Source organism: Parus major, chromosome 3, assembly GCF_001522545.3.
Source record: "Parus major isolate Abel chromosome 3, Parus_major1.1, whole genome shotgun sequence".
NCBI classification, from domain to species: Eukaryota; Metazoa; Chordata; class Aves; order Passeriformes; family Paridae; genus Parus; species Parus major.
This window is the reverse complement of record NC_031770.1, coordinates 69,711,449-69,724,447: the sequence shown is the minus strand read 5'-3', so window position 1 is coordinate 69,724,447 and position 12,999 is coordinate 69,711,449. Positions and strand designations below refer to the sequence as shown.

Sequence of the window (12,999 nt, the reverse complement as noted above, 5' to 3'; positions counted from 1 at the left end):
CTGGGTCCGATGCCCCCATGGCTCTAAGATCATAATTATATTTTTGTGGCTTTAGTTCAAAGTGTCTGGAGTAATGTGAAGGTTGCTTTGCTGCCTGCAAGACTGGTGTTTTTATAGCATTATGCCAAAAGTATGCTGTGGGGTGTGGGGCATACAGAGGCTGTCTGAGGACAAGAGGCTGGTTGGGATGGTGGAGGGCAGGAGAAGCCACTGTTGGTCTAGTCCCAGACTTGCTGTGACATCCTCAGGGCAGTCCTTCCACAGAGCTGTGCCTTGGCTTTTCCTTGGAGAGAAGTAGTCGGTTCCCTTCAGAAGAGAGTCCAAGCACACGGTGATGCATGTGTGGTACGGCTGACCAGGACCAGAGAATGAACCAGGGAGGTAAATTGTTTGTCAGCATAGGTGCATCTATCATAGTCACGAGTCAGTCCTAGTCACGGATGAACCAGAGAAGCGTTACTGCTCTTTATATTGTTCTATGTTTTGCAGTAAATCTTTAGTCAGTCATTTTGCTGATCAAATTGATATTTGCTGCTCCCAGGGAAAAATTCTAGTCCTGATGTGGTGTGGGAGGGGGAAGACTGGGTAGGGGATCTGAATAAACAAACAGAATTTCTTTCTGTTGCAATCAAGTTGCTCTTGCTCATGCATGCTCTCTCTTAAAAAATTTATCTCATATTGTGTTGATTGAAAAGTGGGAATTAATGGGCAAGAACCATCTACGCAGTACAGATTAAAGACTGTTCTGAAAAACAGCAGATGGGAGATGGATCTCAGGGCTGAATATGATGTATTATGAGGAAAGCCATGTCTGTAAAATTTATAAGGATGCTAGTTTAGTAAGCACTGTTAGGTTAAAATGTATGGCAATCCACTCTTTTCTTCTTTTTGTTAGTGAGTTGTTTGCTCATTGGTCCTACATTGGCTTTATATATTTTTTGCCTACAGGCTAGTTCCCTTCAAAATTATTTGTAATTGTCATATTTCGAGTCAATATGTTAAGGTAGTTAATAAGATAACATTGTATTGCTATGAAGTATTAAGGCATGGACAGGTAGAGTGGTGGGGCTGAACTGTGTGGTCTGCAGCATAAAGAGAGCACTGCCAGGTCAGTTCCCATCTGGAGGTTTCATTTTCCAGTCAGTAGTTCTACTGTGAATCAATATCTATTTTAAATCAGGTAAAGAGAAGATGTATATACCTACAGAACTTCTTTCTCCTCATGTTCCCTCCAAAAGTTTGATAATTTCCAAGGCCTCCTTCTTGCTCTTCCTTTGCTTCACTGTAAAATTAGTTATCGCTGTAACTAATAGCTCTTTGAAAATAAGTGTGCTTATTTTCAAAGAGCTATTCAAAGGGTTTTGACTAGCACAGAATTAATTTTCTTCCTGATAGCAGGTATGGGGGTATGGTTTGGATTTTTGCTGGAAACAGCCTAGGTAACTAACATGGGGCTGTTGTAGTTACTGCTGAGCAAAGTGTCTGGGAGGGTTTCACAACATGCTCAGCGTGTTGCAAGTGCCTTCTCCCTCCGGAGCCTCGGGGCTCTGAGCAAGTAGGTATGGTTACACAAACAGTCCTGGGTGAGAAAAGCAAGGGTGTGAGTTGACAGTGCCTCGATTTCTCCATAGTGACTGTCCCCCCACCTGCCCTTGCCCCACAGTGAGTTTCTCTGCCATGCATTGGGGTGAGCTGCTCGGCATCTGGGCTGGAAGAAGGAAATTTGGCTGGGCATCTGGGGCAGAAGCAGTGCAGCCCTGTGCCTTCACACCCTGTCTTGCCCTCAGGAGCTTGTGTGCATGCCCATGCCTTCAGGCGAGAAGCGTTCTGCAGCGTTTCCCTGGAAAACTGCCCGGTGCCATAAAGTAAAACTTGGAGGCTCTGGTGAGCTCAGCTCATCAGCAGATTGTTGGGAGGATAGACCTCAAACCATGAAGAAATTCAAAGAGTACCTTTTCTCACCTGTTTGGAAATCTGGAGCTGTTTTCCAGTGCAACATCTTTGGGTTGAAACCTCCCAGGCTGCTTCTGTAAGCTCCAGTTTTTGGTGTGAAGTTTTGTCCTTTAAAAAAAAAAAAAAAAAAAAAGGTGCCTGAGAGAATCAGTGCTGCTTCACTATATTCTGAAAGCAGCAGCTTTCTGGCTACCGCACTGCGGCCATGCCAGCACCCTGAGGTCTAATGCTGTCTCAGGGGCTGATGGCCATCAGGAGAGGGCACGTGGGGCAAGGTGTGAGGATGTCCCCAAGGAGGCCCAGCCTTCATTGCTGGAAGGGAGCCAGCAGGTGCCTCCCGGGTGGATGTTGCTGGCTTGCCTGGGGACCAGCACAGCCCCCTTCTGTAACAGGACAAAGGATGTCCTTTGGTGAAATATCCTGTCTTCCTACCTAGAAAGTGTTTGCTTACAGAGCTTTCTCTGGGCTCCTTTTGGCATTTGGGATCAGTGATGTGTTATTTTCTGACACATGTTCGTTGTATATCACTTGGGGTGCAGATGCTTGTCACCAGCCCAGCAGCACCAAGGAGAATGGTGGCCTCTTGCAGAGCATCAGTGTCACCTCAACAGCTGACGGCTCTTCCATCCACTTCCATTGGTGTGCCATTATTTTCCACCTCCTCAGCCTGACTTCTTATCCGGACTTCAGCCAAACACCCTCCCGGTCTCCTGCCCATATCATGTCACTTGTTCCATTGCTCTGAGTCAGAGAGTTGACAGTCCCCAGCCGGCTGTTACTCCCTTCAGCGGTATCGACTGCAGACAGGGTAGGGTGACACAGGATCTTTCAGCACTACCTGAGAAGCTTTTTAATGTGACTTTTGAATTCTCCCACATGAAATGTGTGTGGAACCGCCCCAAAAGCGAGCTCTATCGGTGGAGGCAGAACATGAAAATCAAGATGGACAGCTCAAAGTCAGCTATGTCCTGGGGAAGGTAACCAGCTATTAAGAGTGATGCAGTTTCTTCCTCAGAAATAGGTAAATAAACAAAATAATTGCACATGTTTATTGGGATATGTGTTAAAATGTCAAAACATTTTCACCACAATTATGCAATAAACTGAACAACTTTATAAGTATGCCTGAGGCTTTCCTGCTCACTTATTCACTCTTTGAAAACCCTATATGAAAGTCAGTTATAAAACTGAATTTGCAAATAAAGCTGTACAAACAGAGCTGGATTTGAGACAATATGGCGAGTCTGGAAAAGAAGCCTGTGGGAAAAAGATAGTTTTGTCCCAACCAAAATGGAAAATATGCATATTTTAAGGACAAAACAAAACAAGAATTTTTGAGACTTTTTTTTGGTGTGTGTGTGTGAAAGCAAAATACTTGATGAGGGTATGTTTTCTGCCTAGAGATCTCTGTGTTTCAGACTGGGGCAAGTTGGATGACCAGTATGGTGGTTACCTGTGAGACTCCACTTGCCCTGTGAAGAGAGAATGGAGAATTGGGGCTTGTTCAGTTTTGGAGAGGAGGCAGCTTTGGGTGGTGATGGAGATGAACCCAGGCTCTTCACAGTAGTGCATGGTGGGAAAACAACAGTGAAAAGTTGATAAAGGAGAGATTCAAATTAGATGTAAGAGAAAACATTTTCACTGTTGTCCAGAGAGGCTGCAATGTCTCTGCCCTTGCGTATTTTCAGGAGTTGGTTGGGTAAAGCCCTGAACAACCTGGTGTGTTGCCATGGTTGACCCCGCTTCAGGCAGGACATCAGACCAGAGGCCTCCTGGCATCCATTCCAACCTGAATTGTCCTATGATCCTATGAAAAATTCAGTCCAATTTTGAAAAAAAATAATCAAAATCTTTTCAAAATTGCATTTTAACCAATTGTTGAATCATTTGAAGGACAAAAATATATAAGCTATTATATTTATATTTAGATTTAAACTGCTATATTTATCAACCTTTTAATAAAACTATCTTCAGGGAATTCTGGATTCTTGCTACTTCCATTTTTCAAGCAGTGAAATGGAAGACATTTTATAACTTGGTCAGTTTTTACTATTTTATTTTTCTCTTGTGAGGAGATTAAATGAACTCTTTTACATTCTTTAGATTCAGAATTTGAAATTTGACACTGTGGAATAAACATAAGCAAAATTAGGTTGCTTAAGCAAGTTTTTGACTTGCTTAAAATTTATGTATTGCTTTAAAGATTGTGTACACTTTCATTGTGACAGCCCAGTAAGTGACTTGTTCTGAGAATTCAACTGATTCTTTACTGAGACAGCTTCCAGAAGGAAAGTGAACGGAACATGTGATGTAATAAACCCCAAATGTTGTAATCTGCTGTCTCTGAAGAGGTGGAGTGACAGAAGATAAGACGACTAATTTTTCTGCCTTGTGGCTCTGATGTGGTTATCCTGCTGAGTATTGTATTTGGATTTTGTTTGTTTTATTACCAGGAAAAAGCTGACAGGCTAGTTTCAGAGAGCTAAAGCAGGTGGGATGAATTAATGTCTAAGAAGAGGAGCAAGTAGTTTAGCTAAAATAAAGCAGTAAACTTTGGAAGTACCAGAAGCCTTGAACCACTGCAACAGGGGAAAACATCTAGTGTTTTGTCAGAAATACAGAAATACAGCAAAAAAATACTCAGGCTTTTTTTATTATTTTTTTCTTTTTTTTTTTTTTTCTTCCTAGGATGCATTAACTGAAGGATGTTTCCTCTCCTTGCAGGTACTATGATGTATCGGGCAGACGCTACACTGTTCAGGAGAACCAAACACCGTCAGTAATCTGCCCCCACTCTTACGCTCTCCCAGCGATATCAATGTCTACTGCCTCATTACCAGCAGTGCTTAGAAAGGTAGGAGAAAACTAAATATGTGTGTTTCTGTAAGTGTAGATGTGCACAAACACACAGATATCATGAGGGTGTCTATTCTGAAAACAGAATTTAACACAAGGTATAATTGTAATCTTCCTTTGAAAGAGCTGTGTTTAAAGTACTGGAAAATTTTCAAATTAATAACATCTACGGAAATAAGGAAGGTGCGTAATGACTGTAGCTGGCATGAAGAGACAAAAAAGAAAATGGCTCGAGGAGATCTTCCACATCCTCCCACAAACCATATGGCTTTTTCCTTTTGTTCATAAAAAAATACGTAAGCCAAAATAATAAAAGAACAGCACCTACTTTTCTACAGTTCCCCACTTAACCCACACTGTTTTCTCTGTAAGTTTTTTTCCCAGAGGAGGAGGAATGGCTACAAGTTTGTTTCTAGTGTTCATTTAGCTCATGGAGTGTTACTCATTTGCTTGGCAGCAGTATTACTGCATGGAAGCAAGCTAGGGAAAATGCTAATTACTCCTGTTCTAATGTGAGAACTTAATTTCAGATTGCAGACAAAGTTGTGCAATGCCATTCTTGTCTTTATTGTAATCTTTCCGTGGAGAGAGAAATACTATTTTTCCACATTAGCAAAAGCACTCAGCAGGCCAGTAATTGAAAAAGTTGCTTTCTTCTTGGTTGTGGAACAAATATTCTTCTGACTATATTTGATGGAGGCTTAAAATATTCTGTCTTTAAAACAAACACATTTATTTTTCAGTCATCTCAAGCCAGCAAATCTCATCTACTGATTTCTGCATTTGGAAAAGACTCATTTGTCTTCAGCTGAATACACAAATAACGCAAACCCCAAATACCCCTTTCGGTCTCATTCAGGTTCTTGGTTCTATTGATACTGTTGAAACATCCTACAAAAATATCTCAGTTCTTTACAAAACAGCAAAAGGGCACATTACTGTGCTGGGATGACATTCCATTGTAGTAGAGCTAGCTGGGAAATTGGCTTTCCAACAAAAAAAAAAGTGCTGTTCACCCTATTACTATTTTGTATATTAGCTTCTTGCAAGGACTTCTAGAAGAACAAGTAGATGTTTGATATTTTTCAGTGGAAGGAATAGGAGGGCTCAGCTGTTGCTTAGAAAACTCTGAATTGGCATTTAGTTCTTTTGGAATAATTTGTTCATACTTGCAGCTAAATTAAACTGTTGGGATGTCATTTCTCTAACGTGGAATCCATCAATTTTTTACTAAGAGCATTTACAATCTTTTAAATGAAGCTTCTGAAAGTGAGACTAGGCCACATAATTTTATATTTCGATGTATAACGCAGAAGTCTGATTGTTAGATAAATTGTAAAAATCAAGGAAGTTGCCTGGGGGAGTGTGTGTGTGTGAATTCAGCAGTTTCTTTTGTATTGGGATAATCTCCTAATGTGTGTAATAACACATTCACCTGCTGATGACAGATGGTTTATGGGGATTGGGATTTAAGGAAGCCCTGCCTTCCCTCAGCATTTCTTGCGGGAGAGTGGTAGAAAACGGTGCACTAGAAAACATAAGCTGTTTGCATCAGGCTCCTCTGTGTTGCTGTTCTTTCTGTGGAAATCTGTTCATAAACCTTTCAAAGGTAAATGTACTGAGTAAAGTCTTGCAGAATAATGTACGCAGACTAATTTGTTTTATCCTCTGTTTTTTCCTAATTCATATTATTCCTTTTACCTTAGGTAATTAAGATCTGACTCCAGCAATGACTAAGACAAGCTCTCCTACATTCTTCTGTTAATGAAACAGTCTTCCTACAAAACCTACCTTATCAGTCTCTGGAGCTCATAAAATTTTGGTTTTGTTTTCTAGGGAAAAAAAGTAATTTGATTTTGCTTCTTTTTCTTTTTTATGGTATTGATTACTAAATGGTGGAGTTCACTTTCACCTAGATTGCCTTCCACTCTGAGCCAGTTCGTGCCCTACTAGTCAGCAGAAGATCTAAAATAGCCACTCCCTTAATGGTTTTCTTTGCCTTCTAAAGAAAAAGCTGTCCCCAGCATATTCCAAGAACTTGTTGGACTGTCTCCTTCTTGTATTTATTTTCCAAGAGAAAAAAAAAATTAATTTCAAGAAGTAATTAAACCCATCAGGTTCTGTCCTTTTGGATGCTTCCCATGTGTGATCAAAAAACACAACTTCTCTCCACCCTAAAAGCTAGTCTATAATAAACTTCTATCATAGTATACCCTGGTTTTCCCTTTTCATCTTCTTCCAGGATTGTTTAACAAATCTTCACCTTGCCTCTTCCTGTACTTCACATCATCTGTTCTTGATGAACAGTGCAACTTTGTTTCTCTTTTTGTTTGACTTCCATAAATAGTGATGGTAAAAACCAGCAGGATGTTAAAAAATGTTTAAGATCACTTGCTTTATAGTATTACACAATGAGTAAATGTTCTGTTGTCCAAATTATAAGGCAAAAATACTTCCTTTCACTACATTATTTTCTTAGGAAGAGAGAGGCATTCTTCTATAACAGTATTTCTCTCTCATCAGATACTTCTGAGCTTGATTGCTTGATTTAAATGTACTTCTGGTTCTGTACAGAGACTTCCACTTTCTTTTCCTTTGCAAGGCCATCTGGAATCTATAATTTTGTTTACTGTAAGCTTCTGGTTGGAACAACCAAAAATGTGTAGTTATATAACAATGAAAGAGAGATTTCAGAGTGCTCTTATCAAAATACAAATTGCAAATGTTTATTAAGTTACTGGAGGTAACAGGATCTATGAGAAATTAAAAATCAAAAATTTGAGTATATGTTTCATTTTTGGGTTTTATCCCTTTATAGGCCATTCACTTAGAAGTTTGACTTAGTTATCATTCTGGGTCCCTTCTAACTCAGACTATTCTGTGATTCTGTGTGATTCTTGACTTTCCTAGTCCTGTGCTATTTAGCATGCAGAACATTTGTTTAATGAAATTGAAGGTTAGCTGTTTATCTTTTCGTATTTTGGCAAATAGACATTTGATAACACATTATTAAATATTAAAAATCCCTCAGAAATAATTTCTAGATGTCAGATCCACAAAATACACTATTTTTATAGTGTCTGTTCTAAAACTCAGCTTATTCCTTTTCCCAAATAATACATTACATCGCTGGTTACATTTTCCAGTTTCGCTAATTGAAGCTAAATAGGAGAATTTGGTATCTTGAGTTTCTTTGCAAGTGAGGGGAAAATAGCTTTCTTAGATTCCTGTTTATATTTAGAATGTCTGTGTGGATTCACACTGAGGATTGCTTCAGCTGTCATATAGCCTATACTGCATGAAGTAGATAGCTGTGGCCATGATTTTAATGATCTGGTTTTTTATATCTTTTAGACTTATTAATAAAACAGTGTGGCCAGTGTTCTCACTATGATTGAAGAAACAACATCCTGAATGTTTGATTAATTTCATTCTCTTTGGATAAATAATAATTTGAGAGCCAAATCACAGATAAAACATGTATTTTGCAGTCATGCAGGTTCAGCAATGACAAAACACTGATACCAAGGGTGAAGGAGTCCTACCTGTGGTATGGCAAACTCAAATGACCTTAAAATATGTAGTTAAAGACAAGCAGGTGTTAAGCCGATAGGTTTCTGTATAGTTACGCTGAAAGGCATTTATTCCCCTAGAGAACAATTTCAAATTTAGATTGGCTTCTGCTGATAGCAAAATCAGTGAATGAAAATAGAGTTCTTAATGCTTCATTATTTATATATTTCCTGTGCATTAGGAATAATGATCACAAAAATCTAGACTTTAAAAATTCCATGTGAGAGATACTTTGGCTTCAATATCTTTTTTTCTAAGTCACATCTGTGTGCTGTCTCTGCTCTTATATTCAGGTGTTGATTAGTCATATTTTCAGATTTATAACCAGGTACCTGTCCAAAGGTTTCTCAGGATTCTCCATCTAGATAAGAGTTCTCACACCTACTTGCTACCTGAACACAGCCACTGCCTTTCACACAAAGATTCAGTTCTGTGACATGAATATTCATTGAAGGAAACTGGGTGGAGTACTTCTAACACCCAGGTGTGGCTATGGAAGCCCATTTTGATTCTGTGTCAAATTACTGGATTGAATGAGTTTATTCTATCACTGCCTTTGCCATATTCCTGAGACAGCAGATATGCAGATCCCTAATTCCTCCTGTTCTTTTAACTCATCTTTCAAGATGATAGTTCATCAAGGTCTAAGATATTTTCGTGTTAGGATTCCTCATCTGCTTCTTTAATTTCTGTCTGCCTTGCTCAAAGAAATGTTAGCAAGACATTCAGCCCAGCTTGTCATACTGCTTCTTCTTACAGTAGTTTATTTTCTCAAGAAATAACAAAACCTAAAGTCTGTTTGGAATCCATGGGGTTACTCAGTTACCTCCTAGAGTGATGTTTAAATGGTAGAAACAAAGCATATTATACTGTCCAAGTAAGTGAAAAAGCAGGTGAGTCACTTTCCAGAGTAACAGACAACAAAATTATCAGTTCATGGATGGGTGAGAGGAACCTGTCCAGAGGAGAATAAGTCATTGCCTTAAGGTTCACCCCAATTTTTAATAGATAAGGCCTTTCAGTGGTTAACCAATCTCCTCCCAGAATTTGAGACTGAAAGAAGACCTCCTTCTCCAGCTTGGAATCAGCCAGGTAAACAAAACCTGCTAGCCAAGGTCCTACAAAATGAATTATACAGGGGCTGAGAATGTTTGCTGGTGTTGGTTTTCTCAAAGAAGAAAAAAAAACCCTCACAATTTCAGGAGAACACAAACCTGGCTTGTGCAAAGACTGAAGGGAGAAAAGGAGAGGAAATTATATGACACAGAAGCATCTTTTTCTTTTGAGTTGAGGGGGTGTTATAGGAAGGCAGTTACCTAAGAGAGGCCTAGGTGAGGCAGGGTGCTGGGTTTCTCCTTGTTTTTGTTTCGTTTTCTTTTACAATCTACATAGGTCCTCCCTCAGCTATTTGGAATAGATTATATCTTTCCAGCTAATTAAATGTTGCAGCAGGACAAATTTTTGTTGTATTACCTGGAGAAGGACAGGAAAAAAGCCTGCTCAGTGCTGTGCTGCATGTCTGGATTCTTGACAGAGTTTCCATCTGCTTAACTACTCGTATGCTCAATTGTTGTTTTTTTTTGGTTTTTTTTTTCCCTTTTCTTTGATATAACTGTTATGTTCCTTACCTGGTAAAATTACTGTTATACCTTGTGTGGGAAATATGGCAAGGGTCACTCAAGGTGGTTGTACACCTCACTGAGAGTGTGTGTTCAGTGCAGATAGGTCATTTGCTATACCAAGTGATGGTTCTAGCCACCATCTTCCCTAAGTGTAACTTGTTTCCCTGAAATAATGGTCCCACTTTCCACCTCCCTCCCAGGCTTAACCAGCTGAATAATTTTCCTTTCCCTTTTTATTTTTCTTTTCTTCCTTTTTATTTTTTTTTCTACTAGGAATTCCCCCTGGCTAATAGACACATAGGTTCAAAATCCCCTGGTAATCCCTACACAAAGCTGGTATTCACTTTAGTCCCTTTTCAGTTACTCATATTTGTGCTCACTCTGCTAGGACTACCTTCTAATCACATTGCTCCCCATTATCATCCCTACAGAGAAGAGAGTAGCTTCCCATATTTTAAATTTAAAGTGTAACTTTGAAGTTCTTTATATACATAGGTCTGCTTGTGAGAGTTACCTACATGTGATGTGTATGGGAAATATGAATAAATACATTTCTTTGATTTAAATCAATCAGAAATACAGTAATAAATATTTTTATAGGCTGAAATAGGTACAGAAATTATATTTACATTTTTATTTATAAACATGTACAGATATGTATGTATGGGTGTATATTTAAATGTAGGTGGGGACTGAAGGATTTCTGGGGGATTTTATTCATAAGACATGGCTTTGTGATTGTTGTCCTGATATATTTGTATCAGTTGAAGACAACAGTATACAGAGAGAATGGAAAAAGAGCAGATGTGGTGAAGCATGGATCACATGATAGTTCTTTGACAACGTTCAGCACAGCTACATTATTCATTGTCTGTATGGCTTTTTATAGGATGCTGTTGTGCTGACCAGCACATCAATTCCTTATTATGGTTTAAAATATAGGAAATATAGAAAATATGGTTTAAAGTATAGGAAAACATAAGAATGCTAAACTGGTTTATCTAAGTGGTGTTTTTTTCCCTTTTTTTCTTTTCAATGCAAATTGTTCCCATTCTTGGGCTGCAACCACGATGTGATTTGGGGAGGAAAGTTATGTTAATAGGAAAAGAACGCTGAAGTCTTTACTTTGAAATTCATGGAGGGTGGGGGAGGGTGGGAAGTAATCAAATTCTCAAACCAATTGAGTTTAATTTCATTTCATTTCATTCATGAAAAATGCTTCATTTTGCCCTGGCCATGCCAGCATTTCTTATAGGGTTGACAAAGCATTTACACACATAATAAATATTTAATTTGCTCTGTCCCTTAAACTTTTAAAGTTTTTTTAAGATGTTTAGCTCTGAGTCGTGCTGTGTTTTGCAATAGTATGAGATAATTAATACAGAAGGATTTTTTCAGATTTATTTAGTTGATAAATATGCAATTCATAATTAAAAAGACAACATCACCATAAACATGAAGAAAAAAATCATAATTTAGAATTTTGTACTGAAATCATTATGGAAGCCAGGAAATGCAGAACTGGGACAGAATCTAAATGCTGACAATTTAAGTCACAGTGATGTCTCCCACAAACATTTGTATTCCAAGAAGCCACTGTATATTAAATTACTTGTCCACAGTGTTCAGTGAGTAGTGTCATAAACCAGTAGACTGAAATGGCTTAAATGTTAAAACCCACAAAGCACAGGGGGAATAATTTGAATACAACTTTTATGGAACCTTTTTCTGCAAAGAGAATATTTAAGAATATGGTCTACAGAGACATAATGGCAGTGTTGACTACTATAAGTACATTTAACTGAAAGGGGTGCTCAGGATTGTGGAAACAAAGCAAAATTAACCTCAGCATGTCCAGATAGTCTTTGTCTAATACTGCTTGCCAGCAAGAACCCACATATAGGTGAGCTCTTCCTAAAGAGCAGCACTGAGAGTGGAGGACTGAACTACACTTTCTGTAAATTCTTTCAGTTTTAATAACATACAGTACTGTCCTTTAAGATAGACATTTCTCAACATTAACACTTAAAAATACAGCAGTAGCAGAGCCCTTATACAAGCAATTTACTTTTAATGCTGCATGGGTGCTGTTGTACCTGTAGGAGTGCTGAATCAGGACACTTGGGCCAGCTGTAGTTGTAAGTCAGCATTGGTAAGGCTTATTGCACTGATAGCACCTAGATACTATGTCTGTTTTTATGGAAAAGGATAAAGAGAAATGTGATATGAATTGGTGTAAATCAAGCCCATTTGTTTTTGGGCTGTGATAATTGCACATCCATTGCTTTACCTGTGTCTGTTCTTTGTTAAGGACTCAATAGGAGGAGGGAGGAGGAGACAAGAGGGATACCAGAGAGGAGAGATCACAAAGATGGCACAAAAGCAAGCTAAAACCCCAAAGCAGGAACAATTAATTATTTATATATTAAATTCACAGCAGATAGGAAAGAAAGCTAACCTAAAAATGGAAGTAGGAGTGTCCAGAAGATTGAACAAGCACTTTCTGTTGTTTAAATGCTTTCAGTTACGTGATTTGTGCTTTTCTAGGAATCTGCAGTAAGTCAGGTTTATTTTATGTGTCTGCTTAAAGAACTACAATTCTGATATTTGCATCCCTAAAAGAGTAAGTGATTCATAGTAGAATTGCCTTTCTAACATGATTAATCTGTCTGAGACACACAAGAGAATTAAAGATTCCTTAGTTTAGAGTATCCATAATGATACGAACCTTTGGCCAAGCTTCATTCTGCCCAGGTTTCTCAGGACACATTCATAACACTGCAGCAGAGATGCTCTGGATACAAAGATAGGATTCTTTAACAGAAGATGATGACAGATGTCCTCAATTCAGCCGTATTTGCTAATAGTGAAAACAGAAGAATCAAGCAACTAGTTAAACATGCAGTGTCATACTCACTGTGTAGGCAGATAACCAAAATTCTTAGAAGCCCTGATGTCAAAAAGCTTGGGCATCAGGTCCACTAAAAAACTATCT

The 12,999-nt window shown here is 38.6% G+C and overlaps 1 protein-coding gene and 1 long non-coding RNA gene across 6 annotated transcripts in view; one reads left to right on the top strand and one right to left on the bottom strand.

Moving 5' to 3' along the window:
* The window catches only part of CRYBG1 (crystallin beta-gamma domain containing 1), a 95,650-nt gene that overhangs the window by 26,569 nt on the left and 56,082 nt on the right, over positions 1 to 12,999 (top strand). The window contains exon 2 of the mRNA XM_015621107.3: positions 4,678 to 4,807. Within this exon, the coding sequence (XP_015476593.1) occupies positions 4,772 to 4,807 (36 nt within the window). The 5' untranslated portion in view covers positions 4,678 to 4,771. The remainder of the gene's footprint in view (positions 1 to 4,677; positions 4,808 to 12,999) is intronic.
* The window catches only part of LOC107201609, a 33,994-nt gene that overhangs the window by 11,263 nt on the left and 9,732 nt on the right, over positions 1 to 12,999 (bottom strand). For 4 of the 5 annotated variants that reach the window (XR_001520285.3, XR_004496459.1, XR_004496458.1 and 1 more), the window contains 3 exons: positions 12,733 to 12,864; positions 1,963 to 2,061; positions 1,202 to 1,282 (listed from right to left, as the gene is read on the bottom strand). This is a non-coding gene — a long non-coding RNA (uncharacterized LOC107201609). The remainder of the gene's footprint in view (positions 1 to 1,201; positions 1,283 to 1,962; positions 2,062 to 12,732; positions 12,865 to 12,999) is intronic. The other variant, XR_001520289.3, reaches the window with a different exon arrangement.